Below are 27301 nucleotides of genomic sequence, written 5' to 3'. Positions count from 1 at the left end.
CTATGTGCAGCTGCTATTGATCGCAAGCACAATCAGAAGTCCCGAGCATAATCCGCATGCGGTTTTGTTTTGCTTGACGCCGTAATATAGAAGTGCCGAGTCGCACACGTTGGATTTCAGGATTCGAAGCAGGACCAACCTTGAAAAGTTCACCCACAACTTCATCCCCTCTATTCCTGTCCTCGACCGCTAAGCCGTAACAATGACTACAACATTCCCCAAACAGCCTGCCTTTTCTAAGGCGGGCGCTACTGCTCACGTCGAGTCTGTCACGACTGACTCGAACGACAACCTCTCCCAAGAGCTTGTCGATGCCATGCAGGCTATCTTTGGCAAGCACCAGGGCTACCGCACAAGTATGTTCCCCTGCGCCCATATCTTCATGCAGAGCGTGTCACTAACAACCAGCTCACAGCTCACGCCAAGGGCCTCCTCGTCCAAGGAACCTTCACCCCTACCCCCGAGGCCAAGAACCTTACCACCGCAGCACACTTCAACAAGCCATCCACCCCAATCACCGCACGCTTCAGCGTGGGCGGTGGCATCCCCAATATCCCCGATGCCTCGGACACGGCGACCCCCAAGGGCGTCGCGATCCGCTTCCAGCTCGGCGGGGACACGTACACGGACCTGATTGCGCACTCGTTCAACGGGTTCGCCACCCGCACGGGCGAGGACTTCCTGACGTTCCTGGGGCTGATCCTCGCGCTGCGGCAGGGCAAGCCCGACGCGCAGCAGAACATGGGCGCGTTCCTCAAGTCGCACCCGGAGGCGCAGACCTTCTTCACCGCGGACAAGCCCAACCCGCACAACTACGGCACCATCGTGTACTACCAGCCCAACACGCACGTCCTGACCAACGCGCAGGGCAAGAAGACCAACCTGCGCTACCGCCTCGTTCCGCAGGATGGCGAGCACCTGTACACCAAGGACGAGCTCCCCGGACTCGCCCCGGCGTACCTGCACGAGGACCTGCTCACGCGCTTCCCCGCCAAGCCCCTCGTGCTGGAGCTCCAGGCGCACATCCCCGGGCCCGAGGACGCGGGCAAGCTCGAGGACGCGACGCAGCCGTACGCGAGCCAGACGTTCATCCCCGTGGGCAAGATCGTGCTGGACAAGGTCCTGTCCGACAATGCTGCCACGCAGCAGCAGATCGCGTTCAGCCCAGTCCCGGAGAAGGGCGGCGTGTCGGGCATCGAGTCGTCTGGGGACCCGCTGATCAGTGCGCGCAAGGGGGTCTACTGGGTCAGCTCGGACCAGAGGAGGCATGAGAGGAGGACCGAGGATGTCGGGTTCAAGATGCCTTAGAGGAATGATGCAGAGGAATTATGCGCAAGAGCCGAACGAGACTTCGAACGAGAATGATCGGAGGGGCTGGAGACAAATATTGAAGAATGTGATATGCACACCCTCGCAGCCTTCCGTAAGAAGGATATCAATGAGTAGCACTTGGCTGTCCGGTGAATAGATCTAATCGTTACCACGGAGTATCATTATTGCACTATCAAACCATGTGTGCTTTTATGCCGAGCAGAACGTGTCGTGTTTCCTTCACCCTACTAGACAAGGTCGTGGTTTCAGCTGCCATCCTGCACAAGCGAGCAGAAGTGGCCTTTTCAGGCCATGTAAATCTAGCAACCTTCAAGCGCACGCAAGTGTCGAGACAGACAGGACGTTACTTGGTTTGATCAATTTTACTTTGTTTGTTTTGTTCCTCTACTGGCTCGTCTTTCCGCCGGCGAGACCGGGGATTCCTGCTTTCCGTCTGACTACCAGCTGGTAACCAATACATGCTATATAGATAGAAAAAAAGAAATGCAAGCGGAAGCAGAATGCCAAAGCAAGACTCGTCATGTACACATTATGCTAATCAACACTGTTCGCTGTCCCCCCCCCCCCCCCCCCCCCCCTTCTCACCCGTGTTCCTGCCTAGTTGGCCTTGATGTAGGGGATACCGGTCAGCTTGAAGGCGCGCTCGCTGAGCTTGGGCTCGTTGAGCGGGCGATCGCGCGACACGAGATCCTCGCTGCCGTTGCGCTTGGCGACGTTGGAGCCGACGTGGCGGGCGTTGGGCCAGTGTGTGGTGCCGAGGCGCTCTGTGAAGTGGAAGAAGGACCAACATGTCAGCACGCAGATTCTCGAGCGGCGAGGTATGTAAATGCAGGGGCCAAGGTGTCTACTCACTCTCGAAAGCATCCTTCTTGCGGATGAGGTCCTCTTGGGTGGCATCGGCGACGGGCATGAAGCACGTGTAGATGGCGAGACGGTCCTGCTTCTCGCTGGCGGGGACGTTGTAGTGCGGCGTGCGCGAGTCCCAGACAATGAGGTCGCCGGGCGCGGCCTCGACCTTTACCCACTCGAGGCCGGCCTTCTCGAGCCACTTCATGCCGGCCTCGGTGTAGCCGTACCACTCGGGCGTCCAGGCGGGGATGCGCTCCTCGTTGATCATGTCCTTGTGGAACTGCTCGGACAGCAGGTGGCCGCCCTTGCAGACGATGAGGCCGCCGTCGTTGGGGCCGTTGGGGAGCAGGTTGACGAGGCCCTGGAGGCAGCGGAAGCCCGGCTTGGCCGGGTCCTGGTCCTGGTGGGGCCAGGGCTTGTTGGCGGGCATGCATGTCCGGTTCGAGAAGCCGTAGTTGATGGCGTCGAAAGAGACAATCAGGTCCTCGGTGTTGTAGACCTTCTCAAAGGCCTTGACCACGCCGTCCTCGGACCGCACATCCCACACAAAGTCCTCGTGAGGGGCGCCGTAGTTGAGCAGCATGCCCTTCTCATTGATGACGGGCAGCTTGTCGGGGTGGACAGTCGAGGGGTCGTCACGCTTGTAGCCCAGGCCGCTGTGAAAGATTCTTAGAGTCACACTGATAGATAGTGTAGTGAGCACCAGCGTGGCAGCTCGTGGGACCAGACTTACAAGGACTCGGCAAGAGCCAGCATCTTGTCGGCGTAGCCGAGGGCCCGGTCCTCGGGAATGGCGCCCTTGATCACAGCGAAGCCATCGCGGACCAGGTCATCGCGCCAGTCGTTGTAGATGGGGTCGGTGCCGTCGACCTTGAGGCGGCCCTCGGAGACGGACTGCAGGGCAGTAGAGACACTGGCCATTGTGTATGGTTGTGCGTGTGGCTTGGTAAGGACTAGAAACTGGAATCAAGTAAGATGGGGTATATAGATGCTAGATTCGTAGCAATGGAAAAGAGATATTCGATGTGGTGGTGGTTGTGATGAGATGCTGCCAACCAAGTCAGTGGATGGATCGGGCAATCCGGGGTAGATATACCTCCAGCAGCGACAGCACAGCTCAAGACTGCAACAGAGAATCTGGACCAGCACGAGTGTAGGGCCCGGTGGAGGGGGCCACGCCCCACGACTGCTTGCTGCGGATGCTGTAGTAGCCTGGGACAGAGGCGAAAGAGGAGGGAGGTGGAGTGGAGTCTGGGGAACCGAACCGAAGCCACCGACCGGCCAGTCCGATGACGAACCCTGCTAGGCCGGCCTGTCCCCAGCCGAGAGGGGCCCACAGACCCCAGGTTTTCTGAATCGGGGTTCAGGTTCGGCAGCGGGACGAATCATTGAGCCACATGGACAAAATTCCATCTTCCTGGGCGGGCCAATTAGCAGGAATTGAATTGTCCTGCTCCCCGTGATTCCGTGCCTGATGCTGCTTCCCCACATCATGCGACACCCGAGAGGGTCATGCGTGGCGTTCCTCTCGGCTGGGACATTTTGGACTCGCGCGCACTCGAAGTTTGCAGGACCCGGAACATTCCCGGAATCCAGCCATCACGTAATGGTACAGATTTTTCACACCAGCAGTTCCAGATGCGGACACTTTTGAGCAGCAGGACAATGGGACAGAGAACGAGAGTGCAGTCAGGTCAGCGCCGCGAAGACCATCATCTGCTGGTGGCAAAGTAATAGGGAGAGAACCCAGTTTAGTCACGCTTCCCCGGTTTATTGGTGTATTGATTATGATCAACAATTTCCATTGTTTCCTTTGTTGGTCGTTACACTTCATGTGCCTGATACTATTGTCAACGCCTTCATTCACACAGATGGGTATCAAACCTGTTCCTAGCCCGCTCTTCATTTTGTGCCCCGAACCAGGACCATGAAGCTAGAACGCATATTCGCCCCTCCCGTCCGTAGTCCCAATCATATTCCAGAGCTCGTCAAACGCGAGGCCCTCGAACGAATCCACATCCATCATCATCATCGAGCTTGGGGTGCTCCCGGGCATAAACCCACCGAGAGTACTACCAGCCCCACCCATGCCACTACCAGCACTACCATTCATATATCCCATGCTGCCGTCCATGAACGGTGCCATACTGTGGCTGTTGTGATCATAGACCGTGGTGCCGCCGTCCGTGAGCAGCGCGGACAGACTGCTCGTCCCGCCGCCACCACCACCACCACCAGCACTACCAAGTCCACTGGGCGAAAATACCTGGCTTGGTGTCCCCGGCCCACCTCCTGCGCCTTGTCCTGCTCCTACTCCTACTCCTTCCGCGCCGTTGCTGAAGCCTTCCGCCCCTGGCAGCGGAGGAGGCGGCATGTCATTGTTGTTGTTGTTGTTTGTGTTGCTGCTGCTGCTACCGCCAACACTCCCATTTCTTGTTGTGGATGTGTTGGAATCCGGGGTTGCGGACGAGGATGACGTGAAGTGCGACGCCGAGAAGCCCTGCGGGCCCATGAGGTGCTGCTGCTGGTGCTGTGCCTGGGACTGCTCGTACTGCTGCAGCTGGTGGAGCGGGTGCTGGTACTGGGCCTGGCCGTGACCGGTCTGGGAGCTGCGCCTCTGGTCCTGGTAAGGGGATTGGCCTGAATGGTGCTGGTGTGACGTGCTGTCGCCACTGTTGTTGCTGTTGTAGTTGATGCTGCCGGTGGTATGGGCGGAGGCCGACTTCTGCTGCTGCTGCTGCTGCTGATGTAGATAGGGAGACGCCTTGCCCCCGCCGCCGCCAGCACCGCTCATTGACGCCATCGTCGCGGCCGCGGCGCCCCGAGTGCGGAAGTGTGTGTGATACGCATCAATCTGGTCCCTCAGCAGCGCCACGAGACCCATCATGTCTCCGCCGTCACCGCCACCCCCTGACGTGACCACTCCTTCTTCGTCCCCATCCTCTTGTCCAGCACCAGTACCACCATCATTCGACCCCGACGGCCCCCCCATCACGACCCACCGCGACAGATACTCCTCGACGAGCTCCAGCGCGAGATGGAAGAGCTGCAAGTCGGCCCTAGCCAGGCGCCGCGTCGGCTGCCGCAGGATCCCCAGCGCGAGGACCATGGCGCTGACAAACATTGGGTTCGCGCCGAGCAGGACGGACCGCTCGGCGTCGTCGGCGAGGGTGGTGGCCTCGGTGATGACGGAGCGGGCCGCGCCGAGGCAGATGTCGGCGCCGTTGACGAGGCGCGAGTGCGCGCTGAGCCCGCTGTGCTTGTTGCCACCATAGTGGTAGCTCCGGGGCAGGTGCTCGCGCTGCTTGGCAATCTCAGCGAGGAAGTCGGCGTGCGGGAAGATGAGGGCGATGCGCAGCAGCGTGATGTGCGCCTGGTAGTGCTGCAGGCTGAGGAAGCTGGCCAGGTGGTGCTGGTACTCGAACTTGGATGAAGAGGCGTCGTGCGGATGTGTGCCCGGCAGAGGCGGGTAGTCGTCGTCGTCTTCCTCCTCGTCGCCGCTGTCCTCGCCGCCGCTGCTACTCTTGTTGTTGTTGTTGTTGTTGTTGTTGTTGTTATTGCTGCTTCTACTGCTGGTGGTGGCGTGCCTGTCGTGCCGGGCCTGTCTGGCCGCAGCAGCGTGTCTCGATGCCCGCGCGACGGCGTCCTTCCTCAGCCTCACGCTGTCCGGCAGCGTGTCCTTCCACTCGGTCAGCATCTGGTCCAGCCGGTACACCCGTGTGAACAGCTCGACCGAGTCCCGGGGCTTCTGCCCGTAGAACTGGTCCGAGATCTTGCCCATGATGTGCGCCAGCGACACCCACGCCACAAAGTACTCGGACCCGTGCGTCGCCGGGTCGAGCATCTGCGGCAGGCGCGGCGGCGGCGCGTGCTCGTTGTTGTTGTTGTTGTACGTGTCGCTGTCAATGTTGCTGATGCCGTCGCCCACGCGGTCGTGCACCACCGCCGGCCGCCCAGACTCGAGCTGCACCAGCCGCTCCAGCGCGTAGCACGACCACCACAGCCGGCTGTGCAGCCCTGCGTCGCTCGTGTAAGATGGCGAGCACCCGGGCGGGGGGCGGCGTGGTGTCTGTGGTTGCTGTTGGGGTTGTCCCCTCCCCTTTGCTCCATTCATCTTTTGGTTGGTCTGAGACGAAGATGCCAGCGCGGACGGAGAGGTACGATGCAGGCCGATCGAGTACGCGATCCGCAGAGCCTGCCCGAGAACCTGCCACGCCTGCCCGTCACGCATCTGCGCCCGCAGCGCCAGCGCCATGAGGAACAGCGCCTGCACGCTCACCGTGTACGGCAGCGCGATCAGGTGGCCGTACAGGCTGTACGCCGCCGTCAGGTACGACGTCGACAGCGGCGTCGCCTGGCCTGCCAGCTCGGCCGAGCCGAGCGCGAGGACCGCGTACGTCACGGCCAGCGTGGGCAGCGTCAGCTGCGGCAGGTGCCGCGCGAAGCGTTCCCCGTGCAGCGCCTGGACCTGCATGATGTAGTCAATGTCGGCGGCGACGGTGGTCTCGTCGACGACCGGGTACAGGGGCCACACGCGGCGCATAAACGCCGCCACGTACCCGTCCGTCTCGGGCCGCACGGGCAACGGAGGCAGGTGTGGCGTCAGGGGCAGCTCAAACTCCTCGCTGTACTGCATGCCCTGCTTGAAGCCCGGGCTGACGGGCCGCAGGCCTTTGCTCACGAGGTGCAGGTCCACAAACGTGCAGAGGCACTGCAGGCTGCTGCCGCCGACAAACTTGACCCGGTACGCCGTGTCATCCGTGTTGACGACAACGTCGGGCGTCGACCCGTTGAGGTTCTCGGGGCCACCCTCGACACCGCCCACGCCTCCGCCGCCGGCATTGCTGTTGCTGCTGCCGTTAGGCCCGCTGCCATCCGGGCCGTGGGTGCCGGACGCGGCGACCCGGTACGCCCGCTGCACCCAGGAGAGATTTGGTGCCTCGCTCGTGCTGCCGTTGGCCGAGGTGGCGGACTCGGAGGCATGGCGATGGGACCGCGAGTCTGGGGTCGAGGTGGCAGCGTGGCTTGGCTCGCGCTGGGATCGGGGGGATGGACTCGTGGTAGTGCCTGCTGGTGGGCGTGACGACTTAGAATGATGAGAAGACTGTGACTGGGTCCGGCGGGGAGGTGCAGGGCGCTGGTGCTGCTTGTCCGCGTCGTTTTCTGTCAAGCCGCCGTCATCATCTCGAGCGTCTGCAATGGATCCATCACGGCCATCGTCGTCCCAGCTGCGCGGTTGGCCCTGTTGTGGCGGTGCCTGTTGGCGGGCCTGCTGGTTGCCGTCCTTGATGGCGAGGGCCCGCACCCCCGGCCCGTGGTCTGGGCGGCGGAGGTCCGACGTCTCACAGTGCTCGTTGCGCTGGACGCAGTTGCGGCACTTGGGCAGCGTCGTGTCACACCGGACCTTGCGCTTGCGGCACTTTGCAACTGTCAGTCAGGGAGGGGAGCTTGGTTGATAGAATGTGCCTTGGGAACATACCTGATTACAGGCCAGTGACAGGCGGATCCGTTTCTGGTAGGGCCGGTCACCACCTGCAGCTGTCGAGGTCAAAGCCGGGTCTGTGCCTGCGTGTGCGGCTGCGGGCGGCGACGGCGAGAGCGAGGTGCGCTTGCTATTGGCGTTGAGGCATGCTGTGGCGGTGCTGTCCACAGCCATGGCTGGTGATCACCACAGGGTCTTGTCCAGGGCAGGGTGTGTTGAGTCAGACAGCTGCTTGGGCCCTGGATCAGGCGATTATGGGCCGAGAGAGCAGGCGGGCCTCGTGTGCTGCTGTTCAGTGCTGCCAGTCAACGTCAATGCCTACGAGGAGGGATGGGCAGAGTGGTAATGGCAGAAGAGCGAGCCGACTCGGCTCGGTTGAGACGGGTGCGGGGAAGAGACGGGGTAATAAAGGTTGATCGAGGGGACCAACCTGTCGGTGCTGGAAGGGAAAGGGGGGGACAGAGCATCGGGGGAATCTGATCCCCTCACCCGCAAGTCTTGCTAGTCTCTCCCAGATTCCCATCCTCCATGATTACTGGGCCTGACCCGGCGCCCTCCGGTCGCACGCCTGCACCCGGTAAAACCCCAGATCGTGCGGAAAACGGGGCCAGTCCTGCCTAGGGGGTGCCCAGCCGTCGGACGCTAGCCGGGCGAGGCCGGCCACGCAGTGCCTCCTCCACATTCCCGATGCCCACCCCGGGACGGGGCAGCCAATGGCTGGCCCAGCCTTGGTAAGCCTGCCTCGCCAAATCCGGGGTTTCCTCCGGGGTTGGTGGGGAAGAGCGGAGACGCGTGAGATCTCGGCCTGGTCTAGAGCCGCAGAGGGGCACAGAGGGGAGTCAGTGCCTGTGCCAGGGCGGGGAAGGGCACGTTTTACGCAGACCACGGCTGAGGACGACGGCAATGAGCATGACAAGACAAGATCTGTGACAGCATGCACAGCACAATCACGGTGGCCCAAGCCAAATGACCACGTGGTTCTGTGCCATGGTTCGTAATCAGACCCTCCCTTTTGCAGCCTCTCCGATGCTCCGTCCTTCGACCGCTGACATGGCGTCTTGGAAATCACTCGCCGGCCTGTGTGTCGTTAGCCCCATGACCGATCATGGCCGACCCCACATCCACACGGGGGACCTACCTGACGGAGAATATTCGATCTGGCAAATACTCTGGCCTTGGCCAGGCAAAGACTCGGCGACGGACTGTGGTCAAAACTGAAGCTCATAGACGTGCTTTGCATATGGTGGCCCCGAGCTCAACATGGCTCGACCACACCCACATCTATTTAGGCCGGGCACTGTCAATATCGAAAGGCCACAGACGGGGCTCAGGACAGCACTCCCGCAGTCCACGGCCGGGGATTCCCCAAGTGCCCGGCCGAGCAAGTCCCTTCCCCCGCAGTCCCCCCACCTCGGGTCGGCCCAAGACTGAATACTACAGCCCCAAAACCTCCGCAGCTACAGCCCCTCCCAAGACCCCAAACAACAAAAGTGCCAGCAAGTTCAGTCATCCAAGCTGCTCTCGGGTGTCGAGTCATCTTCAGTATCGCGTGTTTTCCTAGTCTGTAGCATCCACTGTCCAGATTCTGTCTGTCCCCTGCAGACTCGAGCATCTCCAACAGCACAACACCACAGTACAGGAGCACACACAGCCATCATGGGCAGCAGCACGCCCCGCGACACCCAGATCCTCGTTGTCGGAGGCGGCATTGGGGGCCTGTCAACTGTAAGTATATTCGCAAAGACACTCGCTGCAAGCAAGACCTTTTTCTAACCCAGACTTCTCCAGGCCATAGCCCTGCGCAGCCCCGGCCGACAAGTCACCGTCCTCGAAAAGTCACGCATGCTGCGTGAGACGGGCGCCCTCATCTCGCTTCAGCCCAACGCCAGCAAGATTGTCGACAGCTGGGGCATCGAGTCGTTCCTCGCCGAGTGCAAGCCCATGTCCGACAAGGCCTTCCGCATCTTCAACACGGGCGGCAAGCTCGTCAACGAGGTCAAGCTCGACAAGGCTGCGTTCGGCGCCGACCGCGTCCTCTACCACCGCCAGGACCTACACACGGCGCTGCTCAAGGCTGCGACGAGCCCCGACCGCCCCGGCCCACCCGTCGTCGTCCGCACCGGCTGCGGAGCCGCCTCGTGCGACCCGGAGGCCGGCAGCGTCACCACGACCACAGGCGAGACCATCACCGCCGACATTGTCATTGGCGCCGACGGCATCCGCTCCGCCATCCGCGCCCACGTCATCGGGGAACAGCGCGACTCGATCCCCACGGGGCTGTCCGCATACCGCCTGCTCCTCAAGACCGCGGATCTGCAGGGGCTCGACACCCCCGCGGACCTGATCGACTTCAAGGACCCCGTGACGACCATGATCGTGGGGCCGGACAAGCGCATCATCATGGGCCCGGGGCGGGATGGCACGCTCTTCGGCGTCGTCGCCCTGGTTCCCGACACCTCGCTCAACGAGGTCTCGGCGTCGGACTCGTGGGTCGCCGAGGCCTCGCTCGACGCGCTGCTGACCTCGTACGCCGACTTCCCCAGCTGGGCGGCCGACATCTTCAAGCGCGCCGACGACGTCTCGCTGTGGCAGCTGCGCGACATCGACCCCCTACCCACCTGGACAAAAGGGCGGACGATCCTGATCGGCGACGCCGCGCACGCGATGCTCCCGACCCAGGGCCAGGGCGCGTCGCAGGCCATCGAGGACGCCGAGGCGCTGCAGGCCTACATTGCCGACCTGCCCGCGGAGCCGAGCCGGGAGCAGGTCGCCGGGGCGCTGGGCCGGGTGTTCACGGCGCGGTACGATCGCGCGAGCCTGATCCAGAGCTACAGCCGGCAGCAGGCGCGGCCGGGCGCGGACGCCAAGAGCGGCGCCGTCAACCTGAACCCGGGCCAGTTCTTGCAGTACAACTGCCGGTACGCCGGGGCCAAGGACTGGGTGGAGAGGCAGAAGGCGGAGAGCGGGCAGGCCTGAGAGGTTTTCTGCGGGTTGTTGTTTAATTATTGACTAGACTAATGGACAGCGTCATTCCTGTGATCGATGACTTGGGATTCCCTTTGTCCGTGTGCATGCTCTTTTAGGCAACAGACAGGCCCACGGCTCGAGCACCGATCGACCGTCTTGTCCTTGTCTTTCGATGCTTCACAGGGGATAGGGAACCACTTGAGCTTGGTTGTTGATCGATATACAATAGACCGCGCACGCCTGCTGGCTGATTGGAATACATGGACACTGGTACACCAGTCAGCTTAGTCACGATTCATCTTAGGCAGGCCCGGTACCTGCTAAACAGCTCAGCCGAACCGAGCCTGTGCTGCTTCGGCTCGCTTACCCCCGGACCCCACGCGCTAACGAGTCGCTGGGTGGGTGTGGTCCGGGACAAGGCGGGTTCCACCCACACCACAAGCACAAAGACTTGCAAGAAAAGTCTGGGCGTGGGCCAAAGCCAAAGACATCCGGATGGCAGGCTTACGGCTGGCTGGCTGGCTGGAATACACTGCGCTGCGCTTTGTACGGGTAGGCTCGGCTGAGTTGCCGTGAGCAGGCCTTCCCGGGCTGGCCGTTGTTTTGTTACGTCAGATGGCGCTCCCAAGCGTACTTGTCGTGTAGATATATCGTTCCAGTCTGGCAGATGAATCTTTCCTGCTGCTCCTAACCATACAAAAGCACATGTTTAGTATCGCCGCTCGATCAACTACTGCAAATACCTGCTTCAGAGGCTTATCTGATATCACCTCATCTTAATCACCCCAGAGACAGAGCGGTCCCGGAACATCCATTAAAATCTCTGCCAACTCTAGGGTCAACCACACGAAATAAGTAATCACGTACTACACTTCTCGGACGGGCAAGACCAAAGAAACGCCCCCGCAATGGCCCCTACACACACCATCTCCGCACATCTCGGCAAGGAGCTCTACCGCTCCCTCTTCTGCCCATCCGCCACACCTAGCGAGCAGAGCGCACTACTACACCACCACAGCACCACCGTCGTCTCCTCGTTCTCACCACAGTCCCTGTCAGGAATGCGCTCGAGGAATTCGTCTTTCTCGGACGGCCCGTTTCATCATCCCGGCCATGACGACAGCTCAGTCGATGCAAGACTTCATGGCGGGGCCGGAGGGGCGAGGAGGATACCGGGTCTGGCCGCACTGAGCGCTCGGCGGTGGTCGTAGTCGTCGTGCTGGACAGGAAGGAGACATTACTTTTACTGGGCGCAGGGTTTCGTTTGTACACGAGTCATTTGTGGGTTTTCAGGGGTTTGGGTGTTCTCGAAGCTTGGCGGGCCTTACACTTCATGGATGGCGGGGGTAGTTTATGCAGGTCAGGAAGGAGGGCGAAGTGCAGTGAGACGGAGCATAGTTAACATGTGAGGCGCATTTACTTTTGGTCGGTATCTTAGCAAGCGTTGAATGGATTTGCACCGCTCGGTACATTTTGATACGTCTTAATTCGCACCTTGTGCTTGGTTCGTGTGGTTGTGGCCTCAATTTCGGTGCTCTTTGTCAATTCCTTACGTTTCCTTGCTCGGTCAAGCAGAAGCCTTCTGGGGGTCAGATTGCCCGTTGTATGATGGAATATAGCCCATTAAATTATTTTGTTCAAGTTAGGCCAAGTTCTTGCATTTCCCCCTCGCTTTTCTTTTAACATAGAGAAATGATATTATTTTGATGGCAGTGAGAGAACGTATGGAATAGAACAGAAGCAACATACAAAAAACAAAGCTTGAAAGTCATACCAGCAGAGTGCTTCTGACGGCTGGTAAGCTCACAAACGAGAAATAATTCACCTCATTGATCAACGGAGTACGCATGGCAGGTCGAGGTAAATGGAACACTAGACACAAATTTTGCATTTTGACACGCAAAAAAATCACTGTTACCTAATTATCGACCTTGATCAATGCCTCTAGCGATTAATGATGTGTCACAATCAATCCTGATGGCCATCTAAAATGCTGCGCTTGTCTCCCACATGCAACTCGAGTGCACCGTACATCACACCACGAGGACAAAATCATGACCAGTCTTTTGTGCGCATATTGGCATAAGACAACGAATTTTCAATTTTTCACACTGTTCGACAAAACCATCTATGATATAACACAGTACTTTACAAGCCCTCCTTCTTTCTGTCCGCATCCATGACCGCCATGGCTTGGCCCAGGTCCTCCACGGCAATGGATTCCTCCTCCACAGGCTTCTTCTCGTCTTCGCTCGCCGACGTCTTGGTCCGCAGATCATCGGCATCAGTCTGCGTGCCGGTCTCCTCATCCTGTGATTGCGATTGCAACTCCGACTGCGGCTGCTGCTGCTGCTGGGACTCGTCCTGCGACGCGGGCTGCTGCCGAGCGTCCCGCTTGTTCTTGATGTTCTCCCTCTTGAGGAAGAACGCCGACAGCACCGTGAGCACACAGATGCACGTGTAAAATACCCACATGATCTGCAGCGCGCCCACATACGCCCGCTCGAAGTTGCCGTCGCCGCCGCCGCTGCTGCCGCCGCCTTCGCCCCCAGCACTACCACCAGCACCACCACCAGCCGCGCCGCCTCCATCGTGCTGCCCCTGCGTCAGCCCTCCGCTGACGCCGAGCCTGCTCTGGATCAAGACGGTGCCGACGATGATGGAGCACGAGGTGCCGAGGTTCTTGAGGAAGCCCAACGCCGACATGGCGGGTGGGATGAGCTTTGGCTGGAGCTGGCTCTGCAGGGCAATCATGGGCACCTGGAAGAGCGGGCCCGTGCCGAGGCCCAGGATGATCTGGAAGCACACAATCTTGGCCCAGCTGACCTCGGTGCCCAGGTTGATGAGCAGGCCGCTGCCCAGGGTCATCATGAGCACCGCGAACCAGATCGGGATCTGGTAGTTGCCCGTGCGGTTGACGAACTGGCCCGACAGGTACGTCATGGCCGTCATGGGGAAGATCATGGGGAAGATGGATATGCCCGAGATCAGGGGGCTGAACTTGAGCACGGTCTGGAAGTACAGCGGCAGGAAGTAGCTGTACGCGATGATGACGAACGAGTGCGCGCACAGCATGACGTACATGGCCACGTTGGTGAAGGACGCGAAGATGGCGGGCGGCATGAGCGGGTTCTTGGCGACGCGGGCCTCGTAGAAGCAGAAGAAGCACAGGAGCGCGATGCCCACCACCATCAGAGAGATGACGGTCGGCGAGGACCAGCCGCCGCCGCTCCCGTCCGCCTGGTGCTGTCCGCTCGCGCCCGTCTCGAGGCCGTACAGGAAGCAGATGGTGCCGCCGACGATGATGAAAGAGCCCACCCAGTCGAGCGCCTTGAGGGCCTCGAGGACGGCAATTTTCCGTGTGTCAAGCTTCAGGACGAAAGACAGCATGGCCAGAGAAAGAGCGTCAAACGGGAGGTTGATCCAGACTGTGAATGGCGTCGCAAATTAGAATTGGTTCTCAAGAAAGCGAGGTGAGAGCAGTTGGAACTTACAACACCACCGCCAACCTATGGTCTGAGTAAAGGCACCGCCCATGACCGGCCCAACTGCACCAGCAACGGCCCACACCAGCGCAGTCAGGCCGTAGTATTTTGCGCGGTCCTTTAGCTCAAACAGGTCGCCGATGACAATTGTGACAATGATGAACATGCCGCCGCTGCCCAGACCCTGGAGCACACGCCCACCGACAAGCACGGACGCCGTGTTGGCAAGTGCCGCGACGGTGCTGCCGGCCATGAAGCACACGTTGGCGCCGATGAGGGCCGACTTGCGGCCCGTGATGTCGGACATCTTGGCCCAGATGGGCGCCATCGAGGTCGAGGCGAGCGTGTAGCTGCTGCCGACCCACGCGTACTCGGCGGCCGTGGCATTGAGGGCGGTCGAGATGGTCGGCAGTGCAGTGGCCACAATGGTCACGTCGAGAGCGGCGAGGAAGAGGGTCAGGCACAGCGACAGCATGATGCCGCGCCGGCGCCAGGCGCCCATCCGGCTACCTGGGTACATGGCAGACTCGGTCGTGGTGGTCCGCGTGAGAGCGGCCATTGTGAGCGATGGCGGACGGCTGAAGCAGTCGGGAAAGGAAAGGAGGTTCTGGTGATGCCGGTTCTCAACTGTACAGGCTGCACTGTCGGCGGAGAGGAGCAGATTGGTGTGTGGGCGAGGTCAGGAGCGGAGTTTGCACGTCGTTTGATGAGGATTGCGGCTCAAAGACGGCCACAAGTCAATCCTGGTCTACCAAGATGTGTTTTTGCAATTTCTTACCCCGGGGCAACAGCTCCAGGCATTATCTCAGCCCTGCGGGCACCTATCGCGTCTTGGCCAGAGCTCGCGGAAACGCAACAGCGGCAGCATGGCATACCAGGTTGTGACGGGCACGGCCTTGCGAACCGAGCCGGGGTCCACCATTTAGCGGTTGGCGCGCACCACACAATAAGCATATCCTTGGAAGTACGCAGGGTCCGCCGCGGGCTAGGCCGACTGCATCCGAACCGAGCCCGGACCGTTGTTAGGGTGGTCCCAACCGAGGATGCTGGAGATCACCAGAATGGTCAGATTCTCGTGCCAGGCACGCAAGGTGACGGGCCGGCGAGCGCACACATATCTTCGTGGCCGCCGCCCTCTAGCGCGGTCCAAGAAAAACCTGGCCAAGTGTTCCTGCACACCATAATCTTGTCATGGCTGACAGGTGCCGTCCGTCGTCCATCATCCAAGCACGCCAACAAACCAAGCTTCTTGCTGCCACCACAATGCACGCCACAGCTCCTCACGTGGCGGCGGTCCCGAGCACACCAGGCCCCCCTCATTCGACTTAAGCAATGCCCCTCGACATGGACTAGCACAAACCCGTGCACTGGAGGGAGGCAGACACGGAAGCGACTCACAGTGGGCTGGACTCCTTTGGACTCATTTAGCCATTGACTGAGCTCTCATTCTGAACAACTGGGCCAGGCCAGGCCAGGCCATACGACCACCTGCAAATTGGCGACCCACGGGCAACAGCGACTCACCTCTCCGGCCCTAACCCTTGCCGCCTCCCCTTCTCCCTTTTGCAGGAGAGGCTCCATTTCCTCCACATCCTCCACATCCTCCCGAGCATTCATCCAGAGCTGGGGTCTCCACAGAACCAACAACAATACGGCATTCCCCACCTGATCTCTCCTCCACATCCCGTGGAACCCTGATCCCTCCCTTCCCCCGCCTCCCCGGCATTCCACTGCACACGGCAAAGCATGGATCATGTCCAGGCTCGAGCGGAAAGCCACGGGGGGAATGGGGAGGCCAGAGTCTGTGTGTGTGTCCATGCGCTGAACTCTGGCTGGAACTCGATGCAACGGTCCTCCCTTCGCCAGATGGCGCGCATATTCCAAACGTCTGTCTAAACTCTCTCTTCCCCAAGGCCCTGTTCCAGTCCCCCCTCAGATTGAGTATGCCACGACAGCACGACGGCCGACCAACATTCTGCTTACCCCCGTTTCTTGGCTGCAGCCAGATGCGGAGTCTTCATGACGAGTCAATTCCTGCCCCAGAGAGCAGCCGGCCTGATTCAAGAGGACGCCCCCCCGCCCCAAATTCCCCCTCGGCAAGCATCAGCAAACAACAGCAGCAGCAGTAGCACATGGAGTAGCAGGGGTTGTTGGTACCCCGGCGTACACAGCGGAGAGACGCGACCGGCCAAATCGCCGGGCTCGGAGCCGGATCCCTGCGCCTCCGCTCTACATGCATGCATGGCCCCCTTGCCAGATCCAGCTGCGGGGCCCGTACCACTACTGTGTTTGCCTCCTCACTCATGCATTTGCCCCTTGTCTTATCTTGGAATAGAGACCGTCCCGCGCTGCCACGCAATGACAGTGCTGCAGCTAGCTCGCCTCGACCGGTCAGGAGTGTCCGGTCTGCGCACACACGCGGAAGATGGCGCGGCGTCGACCAGGGGGGGCTTGTTGGTTCGTGTCTAGGGAGGGAGTTCACTGACCAACGTCGTGTGCTGGAAGGTGAGTGGCAGTGAGGAAGAAAGAAGGAAAGAAAGCGGGCAGTCTCTCTTGAGTGGGAGCCCTTGCTGTTCAGCAGACAGCGTAGAATTCCACGGAGCCCTGCCCAGGCAAAGCCAGCAAGCAGGGGCGGAAGTGACTGGGCTTGGGAGCTGGCCCTGGACCGCCGCGGGTTCGTCCACATCCGGTGCGGTGTGGTGCAGCAATATGGCTATGCCAGGATGCGTGCGTACTTGACTTATGAAGACCCTGGAACCAGGGCGCGAGCGGCACGTATGCGTTGTCTGTGCGTCCGCATCAACCTGAACTTTAGATCACAACACTTTTCAACATTGGGTAGGGTTTGACGCGTGATGAGACGGAGCATCGCGGCTGGTAATCGCAGGTGTTCTCTGTTGCGTTGCGATAAGGAGAGGCCACCACGAGGCTGATCCACGACCAGGGTCGTGAGGGAGAGAGCCGCACTGGCGCATTGAGTGTCGTCAGCGTGCCTGGATGGGAGTGTGGCAAGGTGCCCTGCAAGAATGCTAGACGGGGCTTCTTGTGCGAGGCGCCGTTCATAATACTAGAATAACAGGGAAGGGTAACTCACGAGAGCAAGAGGAGCAAGAGGAACAAGTCATACCATCACGTCACAAGGCACAACAGCATGGTCGCTGCACAAAAAGGTCAAGAAGTAGTTCCCGTTTCATTCAGTGCTAATTCTGGTCCCAATATCGAATCCCATGCCGTTCCTCAGGGAACTTCGAAATACCACCCTGCGCATTCTACACTCTACCGCCCACCCTTTGTCTCTTACTGTCCGGGACTTCTAGCGCAGGAATGCCCGGCTCTCAAAATGAGGTTTGTCTTTGGCATAAGACATGGTATCAAAAATCAGAAAGATGTGTTTTGCTCCAGTACTTCGCGCGCAGGAATGCCTGGAAAAGGGTATATATGTGTGTGTGATCCGCCGTCATTATTATCATAAAAGGTTATCGCTTTCAGGACTTCTAGCAGAGGAATGCCTGAACCCGCGGTCGTGAATTTGATTTGTACAGATAGTGTGAAAAATGTTGCGCCGTAGAAAAAGTGGACAGAATCCTGCTGTGCACCTTTCCCGGCCTTCGCTGTTCCGGCAGCAGCAGCAGCTCCTTTGCTTAGGATGCGTACTTGCCGAAACGCGCGCGGATCTTCTTGCCCCAGATGTACATTGGGATGGCCATGAGGCCCAGCGCGGCGGTGAGGCCGCCAAAGGTGTTGAAGGCACCGTCGTAGCCGTTGTTCTCGATAAAGGGAGTGATGCCGAAGCTGACGCCGAATGAGATGATGCCGCGGAAGGCGCAGATGATGATGAGCAGCGGGCCGGCGCGGGCAGGGTAGCTGTCGAGAAGGTAGGTGATGGCAACAATGTTGGCGCCGACGAAGCAGAAGTAGTACGCCGCAAGAGCCCATACATAATTGAACCAATGATAGCTCTCCGGATGAGTTGCGCCCTGGCCGTAGAGGATCGCGGTGATGACACCAACAACGGTGGGGAAGGCGAGCGGGATGAGGCGGACCTCGGGCTCGTGGACACCGTTCCGGCGGTTGGCAAAGGCGCGGATGAGCTTGTCGGAGCCCCATCCAAAGACAGGGAGTGCGATAAGGGCGGTAACGATCTGGCCGCAGTTGGCATAGCTGACGGAGGACTGGGCCCAGTTGTAGGGAGGGGCGTGGAGGATGTTGCCATAGGTGATGCCAATCGCGATGTTGGTGCCGAGGGTAAGGCCGTTGAGGCAGAGAGCCCAGAAGACCTGAGGGTGGACGAGCAGCTCAAAGGTCTGGCGAAGAGCAGTCCACGCAGTCGACCACTCGGGGGTGTCAACCCACAGGCGCATGTCGGAGCCGAGAGTCCGGGGAGCAAAGTTGACAAAGTCGAGCGCAGGGCGGACGGTGCAGAGCTCGGAGGCGCCCTCGCTGTCGCTGCCCTCCTGGTACGCAGCCATGGAGCGCTTGTACTTGGTCTCGGGGACCCAGAATACGGTGCCGATGAATTGGGCGCCAGCAAGGCATGCACCAAGTCCGTACCACCACTGGGGGGTGATGGCCTCGGCGATGGGGGAGGCAAAGAGAACCCAGACAGCAGTCAGGATCACCTGGACAGTCTGCTGGACCATGAGACCCTGGGAACGCTCGTGGAGGAAGAAGATCTCCTGGGTGATCATGGGCACGAGTGCCTCGGATTGGCCGGCGGCGAGACCGATGATGCAGCGGGACCACAGGTGGAAGTCGTAGTTGTCGGCCTTGGCGCACATGACGGCACCGGCGATCATGACGAGGGTCGATCCGAGGAGGACGATGCGGCGGCCAACAGCGTAGGCAATGGGCATGCCAATGAGGTTACCGATACCCATAAAGAGCGTAGGATAGGTCATGAGGGCGGAGATGTCGGCGTAGGTCTTGCCGGCCGCGGCATACTGGGGGATGTAAAAGCCCAAGAGGCCACCGAATCCGGAGACAAGGGACAGACCAAGGGTCGAGAAGATGGAGATCATGACAATAATGCCCATCTTCTGGATCTTGCTCATGTTCAGAGGGTCTATCAACCGCCAAGACTTTTGTCAGCAAACAGGCCCATCTTACATCTTAGCGGCGGGTGGTCCTTAAAGCACATACCCTGAGGATCGGCTGTGGCCGCCGGAACGTAGACAATGGTGCCCTCGGTGAGTCGGACGGTACCAGTGACCGTGGTGGCCAGAGGCGCACCGCCGATCTTTTGCGACTCATAGTCGAGAGCGCTGTCCTCGACGTGGTCGGAGACGGTAGACTTGATGTCACCCATGGTTGCCGACACGGATCCTTTGTTGCACACACTAAGGAGGAATAAAAGGGCTCAGGAGAGCTGGACAAGGTGGTCTTGGGGAAAAGACTGCCGGGCAGCTGTAAGACTGGCTGGGTGTTCTCTCGAATGTGTCAGAGATGCTGTGTGTGAGATGAGCTCTGGATTTCTAATGCCACGAGGGGCCGGCGGTGCCAGTGCTTATGACCTTTTTCGGGACGATGGGTTTGGGGAGTGGAGGAGGTGCGAGCATGCGAGCGATGTCTTTCCCCAGGTTCTCCATGCGCTCCACCTCCAAGACGCCCCCCTCTTCTCCCCTTCCCCAGCTCCTCCCCCATCGTGGGACGTGGATCCGGGGGCGCCAGGGCCGGGAAATGGTGTGTGGGGGAGGACCCCCCCTTGGTCAGCAGGCAACTTGGCGACGCTCATTAGCCTGCGTGGCCAGGCCTGGCGCTAGCTTGGCTGGTGCATGGCCGCCACGCCCTCCCTCAAGCATCACAGACTCGTCTAGCAAGTAGATCCACCCCTCGGCTGAACTCTAGTCGAGTGCCACACCTGTTTCGGCGCAGTCGGGCCACCAGGAATCCAGGGTTGGCTTTTTCTCACGCGAAACAGAGCGTACCTTAGGTGGCATAGAAGTAGGGTGCGCTCATGCGCACCGTTGCAACATTAATGCGTCGCAATTTCGAAGTCGCAAGCCGTGTTCTTAGTCCTGATAAGCCCACCAGGAGATGCCACGTCAGGGCCGTATGCGACATTGCGCAGCGCTGTCGCCATGAAAACATCAAGAACAGATGGAGATTGTGCCATAACCCCCACCGTGGGGCAATTGAGCAAGACAGGACCAAGAGAGCCCAGCATCTTGGAGGTTGTGATGATTCGTGCTGGGCGCGAGAGACTAGCGCGTGCCGAGACCGCATCCATGGTTTGGCCGCAACAGGAGGCTGAAGGGCCCGAGGACGTGGAGCCGTAACGCAAGAGATGTGGTTGGTGTTGTTGGGGCAGGCCACTCTCGGGAAACTCATGTGGAGGAGCAAGTTTTGAGGACGACGACACTTGACGACCAGGGCAAGGTGTCGGATCAGCCGCGGCCAGACCCCCATTCTCCAACTTGGTTCCAGCAAAGCATTGAATTCACGCCCTTCTGATAGGTCCGGGCGGTAGGTCATCTGGATCGCACTCCACGTTTCCTCCACAGCACCACGAGTGCGGTCTTGTCCACCTCGCCTCCTCCACATTCCTGTGGCGTCGTGTCCCGCGTGAGTTTCCTCTGTTTCAACGAGAGAAATGTCGACTGCCCCTCCAGTATCAATTGCAATTCGCCACGTTCCGGCTGGGCAGCACCTTGACGACTTGCCGTGTTGAGGGGAGAGTGTTCGGCACTCATAAACGGCAAAGATCGTGACTGCTTGCGAATTACGCTTGGGGTTCCTAGTTTCCCAGCGCCGGCCCTAGTCACGCCCTGTGTGCAAGGTTTTCTCAATTTCCGTTGCAATCTCTGGTGGCCATAGCAGGGGTTGAAATCACACTATCCATGGGTTCTAGTTTGTGGGCTTTTGATTCGAGGCAGTCTGGAGCACGTGAGTCTACTCAATGCATGACGCTATAGCTCATGCCGGCCTGGCTATACGGCACTTGGCCCAGATCCTTGGATTCATGTCTTTGCCTCGATGCGACTGTGGCGGCTGCATGATGAGGTAGTGTCATCCGGCGATCTGGTTCTAGATCGATCGTGACTGATGCCTTGCTCATGGCTACATTCTGGCCCAGCTAGTGATCAAAATCAGCTGGAATATAGACCCTACTCTACTGGACAAGACTTGTGAAAAGAGGCGTCACATCACCTGCGTGGTTTTTACAGAGGACCGAGGTGAAGAGCAACTGAGTGCAATGTGCCTTGATGTGGGCCCGAGACCGAACACACTGGAGCAGAACGCGTGCGTACCTCACTCTTGAGGGCAGACGCACAGGCTATTCCTCAGCCCATGGGCCGAGCTACTTCATCCCCACCGCACCAGTTCCGCCTGCTTGAGGTCATGTTACGAGGTCCAGACCACGGTAAGCCCGACTACCGGCTGGCTTCCAAGTGGCGTGCCGAGCGATCTGGGGTTCCTGCGGTCACTTGCGCCCCGCAACTTGAGGCATAGCAGCAGTTGGCTGTCTGCCGTCTTGCTTTGCCGCGGTGTGTTCTGTTGTGGGGGAGCTGAGACCAGAAAGGTCGAATATTGTCACGGCTTCAAATGCCGTGCCGTCTTCGTTGGGCAAGCTCACAGCCTACTGGCTGTGACAGAACTGACATCTATGGTTGTTCGGTCAAAGTAGCAATAACTTTGGTACTTCAGAGCTATCTAGTCGTTCGGCCGTGGAAACAAGTCCAAGTATTCAGTCCCAGGATACAACCCGAGATGTTGAAATTGGATCGCTTTAAAAATTGGAAATCTCGGCGCCAGATTCTTGGCCTTTTCCTTGTGGACCGTTCGAAGTATCCCACCTGGTCAAGTGACAAGTATGGACAGTCGCCGTGTCAGATGTTGTTTCCCTGCTCTGGATCATTTGTGACATCCTCAACGCCCTGGCCAGCCCTAATGATCGCTCTAGAAGCTCAATGCAAGCCCGGGACTGTATTCCAGGACTGGACTACTGAGCGGGAACTGACCAATGCCCTTTTCAAGGTGCGAGATGGCCTGCTACGGCCAGGTATCAGCCACTGAAGCAAGTCGATCACGATGATACTGCTCAATCGCGAGCGGGACTCGGCAGTATTGCAATTTTCATGACGATATGGGATATACTGGTACTGGCCATATGGCAGAATTCCCGCTCCTCTTCTTGGAAGCCTCCAAATCCTGTCGCATCTTCCGCTGACTGGCGAAACGAGTGCCAAAAATGAGCAGAAAAACGACTCATGATCAACATTGCTGTCGGCCGTTGCTCCGTTGCCTATTGTTGTTTGTCGATACAACCAGGAGTATCAAGCTACGAGAGTTTGATGCGACGTGTCGCCAGCATTCTTATCTTGATTTTCACTGTCACGCACTATGAGGCAGAGAATTTAAGAAGTTATTTGAACAAATTTTTATTCTCGTGTCTCCATCATGTGTTGTTGAGCCTTGTAAATGCAAACCTCGCTAATAGGATCACGTATAATAAAACAGACAGGAAGCTACCAAGCAACACAATTTTTCCCTTGTGCTCTCATCACATAGAGCATACCGAATCAACCTAGTAAGACTTGACACCGGCGAGTCTGAGGAGCTGGTCGGTGATGACCGGCTTCTCGCGGGGCTCGGTCCTGTTCTTGGGGCAGGGCTTGCCGTCGCGCATGGGGGCGTCATCCGTGGGGCGGATGTTGCAGTGAGGCCAGTGGGTGGTGCCCTGCCACTTCTCGAAGCACTCCTTCTTGGCGGCGAGAGCCTCCTCGTTGGCGAACTGGACGGGGGTCATGCAGATGTACTGGACGTGGCGGATCTGGTTGCCCTCGGGGAACTTGGCGTAGTGCATGGTGCGCGAGTCCCAGAGGACAAAGTCGCCGGGCTCCATGTTGATCTTGACGAGCTCGCAGCCGCGGTCCTCGAACCACTTGACGTCCTTCTGGCTGAAGAGGAAGAGGTCCATGTACTCGAGCTCCGGGGGCGGGGCGTCCTCGTGGTCAAAGGACTCGCGCTTCTCGGCGAAGAACTCGTTGAAGAGCTTGGCGGAGCCCTTCATGAGGACGAGGCCGCCGTCCTTGTCGCCGCAGGGGGCGTAGTTGAGGAGGCCCTGGACGGCCTGCATGCCCTTGCGGCGGGGGTTCTGGTCGCAGTGAGGCCAGGGGGACCACTTGATGTCGGTGCGGTTGGGGAGAGAGATGTTCATGCCGTCGAAGGAGCAGAGGAGCTCCTTGGTGCCCCAGAGCGTCTCAAAGATCTCGACAATCTTGGGCTCCATGCGGGCCTCCCATGCCATCTTCTCGTGGGACGAGGCGTAGGCCATGTACATGCCGCCCTTGAAGCTGACGGGCAGGTGCTCGGCGGTGTAGGTGGACGGGTCGTTCTCGTCGAAGCCGAGGTCGAAGCTCTTGAGCCACTCCATCTGCTTCTGGGCGTAGTACTCGGCGCGCTCCTTGGTGATGACGTTCTTGATGACGACGCAGCCCTGCTTGTGGAACTCATCGCGCCAGTCGCCGTAGACGGCATTCTCATCGAAAGTGATGAGATCCTTGCCCTCGAACTGAGCACCGTGGGACTTGTTGTTGAACGAGTCGTCGTGCTTGGCAACCATTGTGACGTCTGGGGGTGTGCGAAAGTATGAAAAGTGCTGATGTGTACTCTGACGAAGGGGAAGAGTAGACAGTAAGAAGATCTGAGGATGAGGATTGAGATTGAACAAAGGCCAAGGTGAGGGGGAGAGACACGCCGTGATATAGAAAGTCGGGAGATACATGCGCCCAGTGCAGATATGTCGCTCCGGCTGGTCTTGATGGGGCGAAATCCGGAGCGGCATCCACGGGGACCCCGCGTTGGAAGGGGTCGAGGCCCCAGACTATCTGGTGTGTGCAGCATATTGGGCGCACTGAGCAGCCGGCCCGGCTCGGAATCTGCGAGACTTAGCGTGAGCGCAGCCAAGTTTAGGCTGCAGGACCGCGTTTCAAAACGGCAAGATCGGTTTCGTCGTGCGGAGAAAGAGGTGCCCTCACGTTGGATCGGCTCGGGTCGGTTGGCAAGTGGGGCCCAGCAGGCTCCCCCACGGGGAACCGAGTGGGGCGGCCGGGCATTCGGGTCGGAGGGTCCACTGAGGACCCCGTGTGACAAATGCGACATGCTGACTGGCTGAGGTCCAGTCCCTGCTCTGCACTGCTCGGCCCCGCTTCTCCGCACCGTGTTCCTGGCGCGCCTTCCCCAATGTCACTGCGGTCCACGTCTCCCCTTCCCCTCCCCCACAACCTCCCGCCGTCCCCACGCTGCCCGCCTGCCTGGTCTCCTCCAACTCCTCGCGAGAGCTGTCCTGCTTGTCCAGGGAGAGGGGTTAGATGGGGCAGAAAACCCCTCTCCGTCACAGTCTGGCTCCATTTTCGCTTCGCTTCGGCTCCCAAGCTCCTCTCCTGGCAACTCCTTGACCCCTCGGCCGAGCACTGAGCCCTCTACCGTTCGGGTCCTTATAATCCTGACCATTTGGAGACTCATCCTCTTTTTTTGCACCATCCTTTCTCTGTTGATCCCGTCCTGCATTATCTTGTTCAATCCCCTTGCTGCTGGCTGCACTCTTCTCTGCGTGCCTATACCCCCAGCTGCATCTATCAGTAGCACCATCTGGCTTTTCTCACACCATCTTCCATTCTAGACCAACCAAGTACAAAAGATATGCCTGAGCCCGTCCAGGTCGCGTACAAGCGCCTCAAGCTGCCCAAGGTCGGCGAGAACGGCTATGGTATGCCCCGTTCCTGTTCCTGTTGACATCTGGTCGCTATCTGATCGACCACACGCGCTAACTCCTCATTTTACTCCCTTGAACAGTCGGTTTCCAGCCCGGCAAGAGCGAGGTCCTCAAGGCCGGCACCAAGCCTTTCGGCCACAAGGCTCTGACCAGCGACATTCAAATCGACCACGATGTCGAGGTCGTCGTCCGTGACGGCTGCCGCCTCTACATGGACGTCTATCGTCCTGCCAACTCGATAGAAAAGGTCCCTGCGATCCTCAGCTGGTCGCCGTACGGCAAGAAGTACAGCGCCCTCGACATGCTGCCCATGTGCGTCTGGCACTGCTGTGTCGACCGCGACTCGTTGAGTGGCCTGGAGAAGTTCGAGGGTCTCGATCCTGCTCTCTGGTGCCCCAAGGGCTACGCCATCATCAGTGTCGACACGCGCGGCACTGGCCACAGCGACGGCCAGATCCCCATCATGGGCCCCCAAGACGCCGAAGATGGCCACGACGTTGTCGAGGCCGTCGCCAAGATGGACTGGTGCAATGGCAACGTCGGCATGGCCGGCAACTCGGCCCTTGCCATTTCGCAATGGTTCACAGCCGCGCAGGCCCCACCCTCGCTCAAGGCCATCGCCCCCTGGGAAGGGATGGGTGACATGTATCGTGAGCAATTTTGCCGTGGTGGCTGGTTCTCCATGAGCAACTTCGACCTCATCACGAGTGAGATCATCCGTGGGCAGGAGAATTCTGGTGTGGAGGACTGGGCCGAGATGTACCGCCGGTCCCCGACACAGAATGACTACTGGAAGGCCAAGCGCGTCGACATGACCAAGATCAAGTGCGCTACCTACATCCGCGGCTCCGACGTTTCGGGCATCCATACTATGGGCTGTATCCGCGGTTGGCTCGAGATCCCCCACGACAACAAGTGGATCCACTGGAGCAGCAAGCAGGAGTGGTTCGAGCTGTACCAGGAGCCGCACGCCCAGGAGGAGCTCGCCGTCTTCTTCGACCGCTTCCTTCGAGAGCAAGACAATGGCTGGGAGAAGAACACACCAAAGGTCCGGTGGTCCGCGCTGCAATTTGGCGACCGGGAAGCCATCGATGACATCGTCATTGAGGACTTCCCTCTCCCCAACACTGACTACCGCGAGCTCTTCTTCCAGCCCGGTGGCCAGCTCGCCGGCACCAAGCCGGCCGAGGCCTCAAAAGTCACCTACGACTCGGAGAACCACAAGGACTTTGCCGAGTTCAAGTACACCTTTGAGGAGGACTCGCGGCTGATCGGCCTGCCCAAGGCCATCGTGTACGTCTCGTGCGATGCCCGTGACGACTTCACCATCTTCACAATCATCCGCAAGCACGACAAGGATGGCAAGCCCCTGATGCACCTCAACATGCCGTTCAAGGCGACCCCCGTCAACAGCATCAGCGAGATCCCCGAGAAGGAGCAGGCCACCCTCAACCTACACCTGGGCCCCATGGGTATCCTGCGCGCCTCGCAACGCGCCATTGACTCCTCCAAGAGCATCCACCCCCAGTTCCCCTTCCACCCGCACGAGAAGCAGGAGAAGATCCAGCCGGGCACTGTCGTCCGGCTCGAGATTGGTATCTGGGCCATGGGCACTGATTTCGAGGCTGGCGAGAGTGTCAGCATTAGAGTGAGTCCACATTTTCCTGTTCTGCACCCCAAGTGCATCCATCTCGTACATCGTACTGTGACTAACATCAAGTTTTTCTCATCCAAACAGGTCGGCGGTCAGTACCCTAGCATCATGGAGTACAAGACTTTCTCCGCGCCGCGCCCGGAGCACGAGCTCAACCGCGGCACCCACAAGGTGCACTTTGGCGGAGAGTACCCCAGCTCGGTCATCTTGCCTTTCACCCCTTACAAGAAATAGACGGCCACGGGAGTAAATAAAGAAGAAAGCAATCAAAATAAAAACAATGTACAGGCCTGAGGGTTCACTCGAAAGCAATAGATTTAGAAGGTCCCCAAGTGTATATACGTGCAGAGCATTTACTTTGCGGGACAGGCAAGGGCAAGGAATAGAGCTGTTCCAGCCTCGTACGAATACCACCAGTGATTCTTTATGAACGCTTTGAAATTCGATCCCGATGCGAAACGCGCAGCTAAGCCATTACGCAGGAAAATTCCAATGTCGAGGACTGTATGGACTGACCTTGTTGCAAATTTGGAAGTGAAGTAAGTAGTCCGGGGGGGGGGGGGCAGTGAATACATCTCAACCACCCCAGACCATATTCAAAGACCAGTACCCAGCTCGTACACGCGTGAGCCGCCAAACTAATATGCCATCTTAGCCAGTCATGTTTAGATCTTTCCGGGGACGATCGTGCCAAGAGCCGATAGCCTACTTGATACCCGTAGACGGGGTTTCCTGTCCCGCCGCTAGTCCAAGCTGGGATATCGTCAGACGTCCCTAAAGGGATTTGGCAGGGATTCGCGTTGCTGGGGTTGTCGTGC

At 59.1% G+C, this 27301-nt stretch overlaps 8 protein-coding genes across 8 annotated transcripts; 3 read left to right on the top strand and 5 right to left on the bottom strand.

Annotated features, from left to right (window-relative positions):
- Positions 1 to 202: 202 nt before the first annotated feature.
- Positions 203 to 1308, top strand: B0I36DRAFT_377427 (catalase-like domain-containing protein; the record flags this gene model as incomplete). Its single annotated transcript, XM_046160560.1, has 2 exons — positions 203 to 356; positions 416 to 1308. The coding sequence occupies 2 exons, from the start codon at positions 203 to 205 to the stop codon at positions 1306 to 1308; spliced, it is 1047 nt and encodes a 348-aa protein (XP_046006300.1).
- A 621-nt stretch (positions 1309 to 1929) lies between these two features.
- Positions 1930 to 3382, bottom strand: B0I36DRAFT_425215 (uncharacterized protein; the record flags this gene model as incomplete). The annotated part of the gene is made up of 3 exons (XM_046162318.1): positions 2915 to 3382; positions 2185 to 2837; positions 1930 to 2096 (listed from the first exon to the last, which is right to left on the bottom strand). Exons 1-3 carry the CDS (start codon positions 3100 to 3102, stop codon positions 1930 to 1932), a joined length of 1008 nt encoding a protein of 335 aa, XP_046006299.1. The 5' UTR covers positions 3103 to 3382.
- A 272-nt stretch (positions 3383 to 3654) lies between these two features.
- B0I36DRAFT_394628 (uncharacterized protein) lies at positions 3655 to 8025 on the bottom strand. Its single transcript, XM_046161506.1, has 2 exons — positions 7661 to 8025; positions 3655 to 7600 (listed from the first exon to the last, which is right to left on the bottom strand). Exons 1-2 carry the CDS (start codon positions 7835 to 7837, stop codon positions 4115 to 4117), a joined length of 3663 nt encoding a protein of 1220 aa, XP_046006298.1. The 5' UTR covers positions 7838 to 8025; the 3' UTR covers positions 3655 to 4114.
- A 1223-nt stretch (positions 8026 to 9248) lies between these two features.
- B0I36DRAFT_276440 (salicylate hydroxylase) lies at positions 9249 to 10673 on the top strand. Its single transcript, XM_046151394.1, has 2 exons — positions 9249 to 9388; positions 9452 to 10673. Exons 1-2 carry the CDS (start codon positions 9320 to 9322, stop codon positions 10637 to 10639), a joined length of 1257 nt encoding a protein of 418 aa, XP_046006297.1. The 5' UTR covers positions 9249 to 9319; the 3' UTR covers positions 10640 to 10673.
- A 2070-nt stretch (positions 10674 to 12743) lies between these two features.
- B0I36DRAFT_297496 (major facilitator superfamily-domain-containing protein) lies at positions 12744 to 14811 on the bottom strand. The gene is made up of 3 exons (XM_046151922.1): positions 14125 to 14811; positions 13204 to 14058; positions 12744 to 13170 (listed from the first exon to the last, which is right to left on the bottom strand). The coding sequence occupies exons 1-3, from the start codon at positions 14672 to 14674 to the stop codon at positions 12779 to 12781; spliced, it is 1797 nt and encodes a 598-aa protein (XP_046006296.1). The 5' UTR covers positions 14675 to 14811; the 3' UTR covers positions 12744 to 12778.
- A 2945-nt stretch (positions 14812 to 17756) lies between these two features.
- Positions 17757 to 19420, bottom strand: B0I36DRAFT_253169 (major facilitator superfamily domain-containing protein; the record flags this gene model as incomplete). The annotated part of the gene is made up of 2 exons (XM_046150738.1): positions 17757 to 19177; positions 19255 to 19420. 2 exons carry the CDS (start codon positions 19418 to 19420, stop codon positions 17757 to 17759), a joined length of 1587 nt encoding a protein of 528 aa, XP_046006295.1.
- A 3078-nt stretch (positions 19421 to 22498) lies between these two features.
- On the bottom strand, positions 22499 to 23867 carry B0I36DRAFT_335191 (uncharacterized protein). Its single transcript, XM_046155435.1, has one exon. It carries the CDS (start codon positions 23837 to 23839, stop codon positions 22640 to 22642), a length of 1200 nt encoding a protein of 399 aa, XP_046006294.1. The 5' UTR covers positions 23840 to 23867; the 3' UTR covers positions 22499 to 22639.
- Positions 23868 to 24351: 484 nt separating this feature from the next.
- On the top strand, positions 24352 to 26900 carry B0I36DRAFT_435434 (hydrolase). The gene is made up of 3 exons (XM_046162763.1): positions 24352 to 24823; positions 24910 to 26477; positions 26568 to 26900. The coding sequence occupies exons 1-3, from the start codon at positions 24757 to 24759 to the stop codon at positions 26715 to 26717; spliced, it is 1785 nt and encodes a 594-aa protein (XP_046006293.1). The 5' UTR covers positions 24352 to 24756; the 3' UTR covers positions 26718 to 26900.
- Positions 26901 to 27301: the final 401 nt, after the last annotated feature.

The sequence above is a fragment of the Microdochium trichocladiopsis genome (assembly GCF_020744255.1).
Source record: "Microdochium trichocladiopsis strain MPI-CAGE-CH-0230 chromosome Unknown B0I36scaffold_11, whole genome shotgun sequence".
Taxonomy (NCBI): Eukaryota; Fungi; Ascomycota; class Sordariomycetes; order Xylariales; family Microdochiaceae; genus Microdochium; species Microdochium trichocladiopsis.
This window is presented reverse-complemented; position numbering and strand designations above follow the sequence as displayed.